This window comes from Hippoglossus stenolepis, chromosome 5 (genome assembly GCF_022539355.2).
Source record: "Hippoglossus stenolepis isolate QCI-W04-F060 chromosome 5, HSTE1.2, whole genome shotgun sequence".
Taxonomy (NCBI): Eukaryota; Metazoa; Chordata; class Actinopteri; order Pleuronectiformes; family Pleuronectidae; genus Hippoglossus; species Hippoglossus stenolepis.
In genome coordinates this window covers 24,703,413-24,713,753 of record NC_061487.1, presented here as the reverse complement: position 1 = coordinate 24,713,753, position 10,341 = coordinate 24,703,413, and the positions used below count along the sequence as shown (strand labels likewise).

The window sequence follows — 10,341 nt, the reverse complement described above, 5'->3', positions numbered from 1 at the left end:
AAATTGACACGTTTCTTCAGGAAGCTTATTACAGGGACCTCACTTTTAAAAACCTTGTCCTGCCAGTAAAATGTTTAATTCAAAACACAACACATTTCTGTTAAACGTAGTGTAGCAGTGTATTTCTGTGTGTGATTCAGTTTACAGGCTGAGGAGTTTGCAGATGAAACTCTCTCCTTGTGTTGCATGGAAAGAAGAGCAGGACTGTGGCGCCATCTAGAGTTTAAAAGCTACAGTTTCATCCTTTCTCATCCGGCCAGTGGGCATTCCTGCACTTTATCCTGCAAACTCTCAATCTGCTTCTTCTGGTGTGTTTGACAGAATAAGCTTCAGGCTTTCAGTACTTGCTACGTGGCGCGTTTCCACAGCTCGGGGGTAACTGGTTTGTCAAGGTCACAATCAACCTGAAGGAAACTGTTGTCACATCTAGATTCCAGTGGGACGGTGTGGGTGTGCACAGACGAGACTCAATCACCATGACTCCTGCACACTCTACCTTTCCTGATTGATCTGGAGACGCCTTGTGAATTTATGTGATATATAAACAGGCATCAGATATTTTACACTCCTTAAAATCGGCCCCCCCAACAATCCACATTGGTTGGGCTCTAATAATAACTATCCACAGTGTTAATTCTAAAAGAAAAAACACAATTATTCAAACGTGTTTCTCTTCCTCCTGAAAACCTGTTAAACCTCGACACTGACACACAAGGAAAACATCACAAACACTCCACAGTTGTTGAACATTTACACTTTATATTGTTTTTATAAAAAAAAAAGAAAGAGAATACAGGATTTGAAAATTATCTACAAAACTGGACAAAATGTTGAGCAGTTTAAAAGAAAAGTTGTTTTCCCCCCCCTCACAGATCTCTGCTCTCTGTTGTGTAAGCGATGATCTTTCACACTCTGATGGTTCAAACTAAACGTGGGCGGTTTCCCAACACGGGTTCACGGCCCTGGAGAGAAATCTTCCACACGCACAGAGGATGTGTCACCGGCAGAGTAACAAACAGACGTGTGTTGAGTACGAGCTGGGATTCAGTTCACAAGCGCCGCACAATGATTATTCACAACTCCAAAAAATCTGAAAATGCTACACACTCGAGCAATGAGACAAAAATAAATAAAACTAATCAACAGCACAAAGACAGAAATAAAGTGTTAAAATGATGTTAAGGAGTTAAGTCGTTAGTTTTTCCCAATTATTAGAACAAGCAAAGATCAATATGATAATCTCAACTAATTTAAACAGAAACATTTAACTGAAGAGCTGATGAACAATGAATGAAAAACCGTTTTAATCCTTTTAGTCAACAGAATTAGGTTCCTACTGCAGAGAAAGGATATTTGTTCACTCGGTTTTTGCATAAATTAATGACAGAGAAAATACACAAAGTTCGTCTTCCTTTATTTTATCCTGGCAAACAGCTGCCTCTTTGCTTCCATGTAACAAAAACATCTGGGTTTTTTTTAAGCTGGTTTGACAAAACAAAGATTCCAAAAACTCCAGATATCAGAGGGAGCCTCCGCACTCAGCTCTGTGTTCTTTCTGCCACTTGAACAAAGCATCAAAGTAAAGAAAATACAACTGAAGGTAATAAATTAAAATATATGTTGATTTGTCGTGAAAGGTGCCATAAGAAGTATATGCAACTGTAGACTGGGAGCCATTCAACTTTTTTCTATCTTGATGTCAAAAAATAAAGTTTGACAAAAAATCCGAGGCAAGAACACAGCTTACAAACAAACACACGTTCAACTCCTTATTGGATTTCTCTCCTCGGGAGAATCCTTGAAATTTGAAGCACCATCTTGAAACACTGTTTACAACAGTGAACAACATATTTATATTCATAATTTACAGAACAAGTCAATGTCCCACTGCCATCATGTGACCACCAACAGCTTTAGCCTGTTTGTTTTTTATAAATATGAACCAGTTATCCAGGATTCTTTGTGCATTTGACAGTAAATGTTCACCCTGCGCAGGTCGTGACCGGGACCAACACCACAAAGGATAAAACGACCAACTGGAACATGGTTATTTCAGGGTGGATTTAAGAGTTTGGGGTTAGACAAAAACAAGAATGACAGTGACGTTAGAACACTTTCATCATGTACATCATCTTCAGAATACTCCATGGTGTCCGCTGTCAATCCGTCCACAATAACAAGACGATGATGTCAGACATTAAATACCTTCTTTTCTACTTTTTCTCAAGGTCACAAGAGGAATCCTACGCAGAGGCCAGGAGTCTTCTTTTCTAGAGTTAGGTCAAATGAAAGACTGCTGGTAGTCTGCATGTGTAACACTGCATGTGTGTCTCTGTTCTTAGTGTCGGGGGCCACTCAGTCGTGGGAGAGGGGGACCTTATCAGAGAGAGGAGGGGAAAAGACAAAGAATATACATTAGATTAAAACTTTATTTGTTTATATCCAGTGTCCTGTTTCACTTCATCGTACCTACTGTAAACAAGAACGTATAATAACGAGGCTAAAGACAAAGGTGGAGGAAGAAATCCTAAGTGACCCACCTGGAGAAGAGAGAAGTGGAGGACGGGCACTCTTTAGGGAGGGAGGGGGGCCTCGAATATTGTGAGAGCCCCTGGGACCTGGGTGAAATAAAGGAGGATGGTGCAATAGGGGCCCTCGAGTCCCGGGGGGGCCGTTGAAGAGGTTGTGCTGGAGTGGAGGGCCTCGTAGAGATGGACCAGGAAGCCCATGCAAGGACAGAAGCGGTGGAGGTTTGGTTTTGGGATATGAACCTTAAAAAAAAGAGAGAATTTATTTTAAAGTTATTGTACATGGTGCATAATAAATAATAAGAGCTTTTCGATTCAAGATTGTGGGCTTTTAAATCCCAGTTTCAGAATCGTTACACCCCTTTACACATGAAAGAAAATGCAATAAAACCAGGGTAGGTCCGGTGCTTTCCAAAAGAGCAAGGCCTAAAAATGGCTTCTATATCTACAAGTGGCTTCCACGTGACTGATATTTCTTGTTATTTTGGAAATGTGAATGTTCCGGTTGGCTGGTCTAACCTGGTGAAGGCAGGAGAGGTGGGCGTGGAGGAGGGGAGTGGTCCATCATGGGCCCGTCTCCAGGCTGAGGCTGAGGGGGTCCAGGCGGCGTGGGGAGCAGAGGGGGTGGTTTCCCCAGTCCTGGAGGTAACATGCTCCCTTTCTCCCCCTCGTTGTTGGAGGCTGGAAAGAAAAAGAGGAGAAAAAAAAAACAGGCAGAGAGGATGTGACCCAAAAGCCAGAACAGGAAAAGATAAAGAGTTTAAAGGTGCCGTCGGTTAAACTGACTCGGCACCAGGCTCTTCCAGAGACTTCGCTGTAATCACCTTGGATGTGCTCCTGTCGAGACCTGACGTACTCTGAGATGGTTTCCAGCTCCTCGGGGTAGAGATGCACCCCCTCAGCTAACAGCGTGAGGAGCGTGCGTGTATCGGTGGGAACACTGTGGCGCTCCATCTTCTCTCGATCTAGAAAATCATCCAGCAGCTGCGACGCCTGTGCTGCTATGTCGGCAGGGTCCCTCGGCGGGCGCTCTTTGACGAGTCCCCGGCTGTGCTCGGCTGAAACAAACTCCATGGCCTGGTCTTTGGGCATGTTGCGATGGACTGAGGGGGAAATGAGGGGGTTAGTTGTGAGGTGGCAGTCGACTGAAGGGGGAGAAAGAGTGGAAATAAGACAAATCTAAATCCGTAGATGTAGCAGAATAACCAGCGGCGTTCTTACGGGTCACTCAGTTCATTCTGAAATGCATTTTGTGTGATGTGATCGGCGAATGGATCTAATGAATTGGTGGTTACTTCTGAAAAGGTACTTTTGAATGTGTGTTTTTGATGATTGGAAGGAGAAGGTGAGGAGGGGCATGCAAGTTGTGTTAAGATGAACATTTATCAGTGACTTTAATCTTTGTTCAATGACTGGTCATGTTTTTTTTCTCAACAATAAATAGCCTTATTATATCTGCCTTAGCTCATACATTCAGTGATTGGATTTTTGGTTGAGTAAACCCGACGAAAACATATTAAGTTCATCTACTTTGTTTCCAGTGTAGCATCTTTATATAGTTTTGATGTTGTTTTATATGATGCATATTTTTTGTTTGTATTATGTTGGTGCACGGTGTGAGTTGAAAATATCAGTTTGTGTGAATTAGGCATTGCACTGCATGTTTTAGACTTTATTCAGTTTTGTTGGTTATGTAATGTTCTCTAATGAACTGATGTACATTTTTGTGTACACACCATGGACTGTTTATAAAGATGGTCGACATGGCAGCTCCCAAAATTGCAGCCAAATCATCCTGATTGCCCCCTGGTGGCTGGCTACAGTAAAGGGCCTAAACCCCGCCTCCTCCATGTTAAAGTTAGGACATGGACCAAATGATGGATTTATTACTTATTTGTTTAACAGCTGAGATCTACTCGCAATTGGTCAAGCGCATGTCTCACCATCGCCATCTTTATTCAACAGTCACTGGTAGAATACTGTGTGATTTGATTGACCTGAGCTGAAATTTAAATATTGAATACAAATGTCACAACAATTGAGTGCAGAATTGTAGTTTGTGTGTTTTGATAGTTGCATTTCTTGTTTTTATTTTGGTTGACAAGAAGTCTGTAGAAGATTTAGCGTTCAAAGAGGATGCAGAATAGACGTAAACCACATTCGAGCGCTGAGGCTGAGAGAGGGATGGAGGGTTGTTACTGAGGTGGTCTGGAAGGAGTACGAGGGGTACGGACTTACTTTTGAGGGAGTCTGAGAATATGATAACAGTGCAGGAGGACAGAGCTATGTTTGTCTGCTCCACCAGAATACATAACGGGGAGCCTTCTGCTCGGACGTCCTGCAGGGCCCGGGTCAGGCCCGTCTCCGCCTGAAGGTAGAGCATTTCCACTGACAGGCCACGCTCCTGCAAGCACTGGCTTAGCGATTTGGGGTAATCCCTTTGAGAGGAAGAGAAACACTTTGTTAACTTGACATTTCTATATTGACTGAACTGAACTGGCACGTGGAGAAACCTAAATTATATCAGTGAGGGAGCTTTGGGTGGCACTTATATACATTTTTGTATCTCTCATGTCTTGAGTTAAGTGTTATAGTGTGTGTTAGGTTAAATATAAGTTAAAAGACCAATTATAATTCAGTGAAAATCATCTTAGCAGGCTACAACTGCCATGGCTTTAAACTTAGAGTTTGAGTGTGTTTTGTTATCATAAGTAGGTTTGAAATTAGTATTACTTTAAAACCTGAAAAATACCATTATCCTTTTCCCAGATTTGCAAACAGTCTTTTGGATTTATATCTTGTGAAATTAGCTTAAAACAACCCTAACAACTGCAGGTCCAAGCATAATAAGCCTTTAGAAAATAAAACAGCATGCACAGAAGTGTCATCTCTTGTTCTGGAGGGTTGATTATAGGTGTTTGAGTATGAGATGTGTGCAGCTTCCACTGATGAACCTTAAAAAAACAACAGTATTTTAAAAACAGAAAGAACATTTGACTTTTGTATGTAGCATGTAAGTGTATGTAAAAAGCATTTATTTGTGTGATTCAAGTTTAATATGTACAGTGAATAAGGACATTTCAATGAGAGACTTCAGTGGACACAAGTGGGTGTTTGACAATGTGTGACAAACCCATTTGTAGTTTTAAAAGTGCATTAAAATGTTAGCATTGATATCATGTTTTTAATATGCAGAACTTAACAGAACCTTGGTTATGATTTTTATTTATTTGTGGATAGTGATTTGACTAATTACTGTTATACCATAGAGAAGGTTATTGAAAATCCTGAGATCACACTAGAACAAAGTCCAGTTTTCATAGAGTTACATGTGTGAGTTACATGTGTGAAAACAGAAAGCAGGCAATAAATAAATAAAAATAAAATAATCGCAAGGCTCATTTATTGCACCAAAAACCTGGTGACATTTGTTATGTTTTTTTGTTTTTCATTACATTTTTGGTTTTGATGTGTGTGTAAATATGTAGTTTGCGTGAATGGCAAATAGAGATGTGTCCTTTCAAACCTGGAACAGAAATTACAATGTGTATTGAATGAAGTTGGTGAAATTTGGATTTTGTGTTTGTGGAACTTCTATTTATCTGTCGTTTTGTTGCAACATGTGCTCCTGAGGATACCAGGCACATAGAAAAGTAGGTAGAGTCACCAACTAACTTGAGAATCATTCATTTTGTTAGATTGTAGGGGACCTTGATAAATATAATTTAACCCAACATAGAAAGCAAACTGGGATTGTCAACACTTTAAAACGGGGCTTTTCTCAACATGATTGATGGGTGAAGAGCTTGTGTACCAAAGAATAATTGGCAGTGCTGCTGTCAAATGCACAAACACACAGGATCAACTGGTTATGTTCAACAGTTCAATCTAAAAAAAAAATCCCTAACTTCTAACTGCTGGCTGAGCTACAACTACACTGACAATATTCCTTTTTATGATTTGTAGATACTTGTAGAACTAGACCAGACAAACAAGATCTCAGTAGATTGGACCATGAACAAAACTAATACACCTAAATCAGCAGCAGAAGACCGGCAGCCAGAGGAGAATACTGAGATGTGTGGGAGCAAACTTAACCAAGTATAAAAGGCTTTATTGTTGAGTGTAACATGATAACTACACAACTCCTGACATTTAAAGATCGAGACATGGGGTTTTATACATACACTGCATTCATAAAACATTCTGACTACTTTTTCACATTGTCTTGAGTTCCAGTAGACTTCCCCTCCTCAATCTACACTCAATACTCCATAACACTATAACCATGACAACGATCTAAATGAGATTAAGTTCAGGAGAAGGACAACCATCACTGCAACGCCCCACTGATCTGCAGCTTCATGGTAGAGTGGCTAGAAAAACACAGGAAAGCACCTGAAGAACTGTGTGAAACCTGATCCTCTGGTCTGAATTATACAAGATTAAACTGTTTGCTCTCAGTTATGAGCAGCACGTCTGATTCTTTATTACCAAGGCCTATCTCCTCAAATTGCTCAGATCAGTCAGTCGGACAACTGTGCTCTTGGGAAAGTTTCATACAGGTGGAAAAAGCCTTACGGGGGTGTCACTCTGAACAACAGAATCTGCTTGTGTTTTTTCTACACAAATGTTTGACTCTTTCAAAACAGTCAGTTAAATGACATCCATCAGTTTTGTCTCATTGGCTGGCAACAGGGTATAAACTCTCAAACCCTAAATGTAAAAGCTGCCAGAACTTCCACTGCTTATAGTTTTAAATGTTTTTTCCAAATACTCACAGGCACTGGTTGGTGACGGACATGACCACACAGTCGGGCGGCTTCCTCTCCTCCTGCACTTGTCTGTAGAACTTCTGGTACAGGGTTTTACGTCTGTCTGCTGGAGTGGAGTTCTCTGGTTTGGCTGAGAGTGTGAGAGCGGTGATAGAGTTGGGAAACAATAAATAGGAGATAAAAAAGAGAGACGGGTGTTATTCAGGAAGAGAATTTATATTTTTGATTCATTTGCAACCAACAGTGCACCTATCTATGCAGTTTGATGCATTTTCATACGGATACATTTTGCAGGGATTTAAATTGTATTTCCATTGAGAACAATATCAAAGAAAACATCTCACCATTGGACTGATGCTTGAATCCCTCAAACTTTACACTTCCAGTGAAGTTTTGAATTTGCTCTCGTTCTTCATAGCTGAAAGAAAAGAGGTGATTGATAAAACGTGGTATTACTAAATACTGATTTATTAGTTGTCATAACTGTTGCACATCCCACAATTACTGTTTCAAGCTCGTATAATGATGCACACTGACATTTGAACAAAATATGTTATTAGCCTTGGGCTGGCCACACTACAGTGTTATGATGTCTCAGTATCAGAGATATTTTTTATCATTAATACGATGGTATTGAGTTAAATCTCCCTATAGAACAGATTGACACAGTTCACTTGAATTTACTTAACCAAAAAAGTTAACACTGTTAACTGGAAACATATATTTGTAGAAATCTGTTTCAATGAAAACTGTCCACAGAGAAGTCAGGGGGGAAAAGTGAAAGTGGGCGAAGGTAATTTTTGTTCTTTTATTAATACAAAAAATAACAAATACAGCCAAATGTATAGAACTAGAATAAATAAAATAAAGATATTTTTACGCAAAATTTGAAAAGACATGCACACCTTTTCTCTTTTGTTTATTCAGTTAACATTTTCAAAAGTCTGTAAATCCTATGTCAACCAACAGATATATATCAGTCAGGCTCTACTTTCTATAGTGTCACAGACAATCATTACTTATTATCAGCTCAGGGTTAAACTCTCTGACTGTGACCATGGCCTCATCAGATCATTGACTCCTGTTGTCTTTAACTAAGAAGGTGAACGATCAATTGATATATGTTATTGTGCGATTACATAATGTGAAACCAAAGTTATGTGACACATTCTAGTTCAGATGTGACACCTTCTCGTCCTTCTATCTGATTGTCGACCACAGACTTAGTGAACATGTGCACCTCTACAGTGCAGCTGTCTCCTCAGCCCCTGTCTCTACTCTCTGTGCAGATTGATGCTGCACAGCGGTGGTTTGCAGTGAGTGGGAGCTGAAGCTGGTCTGAGCAGTGATGAGCTCGTACCTGTCCAGAACATCCTTCAGCTCATCGCCCCTCTCGTCTCCTCTGCCCGGGTAAGGGGCTCCTCTCCGAAACCGACGTTTCTGGGCACTGCATCGCAAAACGAAGCATTTTAACGACGGCTTTAAACAACAACACAACACTTTCTCCCTTGCAGCAGCGGAAGGAGATTATAAATCGCTTGGTAAGAACAACAACTGTCTTGTGTTGTGGCTGCTACCAGCCATGCTAGCTGCTAATGCTACATCTGCAACACGGCTTACCTCCCGTTCGGGTTCGGTGGAGCCCGCCGCGAACCTGCGGATGATTTCGGCCAGGACGACATTTTAGATGAACTGTAACTTCGCCTACATGCGCCAAAAAAACACCTTTATACAGTGAGAGAGAAGGCGTGAGGTTTTCTCCAGGCGTTATTCCACCATTGCCTCCACTAGGAGGAGAAGAATGAGGAGGAGGAGGAGGAAGAGGAGGAGTTCTTCTTCGGGCGGTCTACATGTGTAATACCGCCACCTGTCGGTCATGGACGTCAAGGGTGGAATTCAATTTGGGCAAATCTGAACTTTCTACAACTTTGACATCATTTCATTGATTTTAACTAATTTCCCTTTACCCACATTATATATATTATATATGAAAAATACCCGCATTATATATATTATACATCAAATATACCTACATTATATATAAGACATCACATATACCCACATTATATATATTAAACATCACATATACCTGCATTTTATATATTATACATCACATATACCCTCATTATATGTATTATGCATCACATATCTATATTTAAAAGGCTGAAACACCTGATGACGCTGAGGTACACAACTGAAGATATGTCCCAAACATGTGCTGACATCAACTGGTGGTGGGCATTAATTAGTGCAGTACAACATACAACATACATGATATTCTCCATCTTGTCCTATGTTCTAAAATGGGACAATACAATACAATACAACTGAAGATATATCCCCAACATCTGCTGGTGGCCATTAACACCTGTTAACATCTACTGGTAGTTGGTAACTTAAATTGTGCAGAAGACCTTCAAACGTACAAGGGATATTGAACAACTGTATTCTAAAATAAACATAATTGTGTTTAAAGAGTCAGGCCATCAGAATAGAAACGTTTTTTCAAGTTTGGCAGAGCGTTGGTTATAGTTTATGGTTGGTTCCTCATTATCTTGTTGGGCACCCTGAAGACTAGCTAACGCACACATGGAACTCTGTGGTGAAGATATAAAAGGTGGGTAAAAATAAGTGCACAGTCATAAATGAAAATGTGAGATCAAAATTTAACTCATAATATTTGAATATTTGTGGCGCGTTCAGTGTGAAGGATGATTTTAAATTTGTTTATACAATATATCCACTCACATACTCAACCATTACAGACAGTAACTCCTCAATTCATTTGTCAGTGCTTGTCTTGGTAGTTTTTCCTGACTCTTGTTGAGGGTTAAGAACAGAGGATGTCGCACCTCGTTGAGCCCTATGACACAAATTATGATTTGTAATTACGGGCTTTACAAATCAAATTTGATCGATTGCGTATTAAAAAAACGACAACAGTGGGATGAAACTTTATTTTATTATTATTATTTTTTTTTTATTAAAAAGGGACAATGCACAAAAACATTCATGTCAGAATGAGAAGAGATGATTTA

At 40.0% G+C, this 10,341-nt stretch overlaps 1 protein-coding gene across 1 annotated transcript; it reads right to left on the bottom strand.

The window, feature by feature from the left end:
• Positions 1–738: 738 nt before the first annotated feature.
• si:ch211-216l23.2 (uncharacterized protein LOC565061 homolog) lies at positions 739–9,103 on the bottom strand. The gene is made up of 9 exons (XM_035157713.2): positions 8,924–9,103; positions 8,664–8,750; positions 7,648–7,721; positions 7,310–7,433; positions 4,767–4,966; positions 3,353–3,631; positions 3,048–3,209; positions 2,541–2,771; positions 739–2,376 (listed from the first exon to the last, which is right to left on the bottom strand). Exons 1-9 carry the CDS (start codon positions 8,983–8,985, stop codon positions 2,339–2,341), a joined length of 1,257 nt encoding a protein of 418 aa, XP_035013604.2. The 5' UTR covers positions 8,986–9,103; the 3' UTR covers positions 739–2,338.
• Positions 9,104–10,341: the final 1,238 nt, after the last annotated feature.

Excerpts from the sequence above, each read along its gene's own strand:
- si:ch211-216l23.2 (XM_035157713.2), bottom strand. The coding sequence starts at position 8,985 with ATGTCGTCCTGGCCGAAATCATCCGCAGGTTCGCGGCGGGCTCCACCG. Across the intron at positions 8,751-8,923 it reads CCACCGAACCCGAACGGGAG|TGCCCAGAAACGTCGGTTTC; the intron begins GTAAGCCGTGTT and ends TTTGCGATGCAG. Across the intron at positions 2,772-3,047 it reads ACCTCTCCTGCCTTCACCAG|GTTCATATCCCAAAACCAAA; the intron begins GTTAGACCAGCC and ends CTTTTTTTTAAG.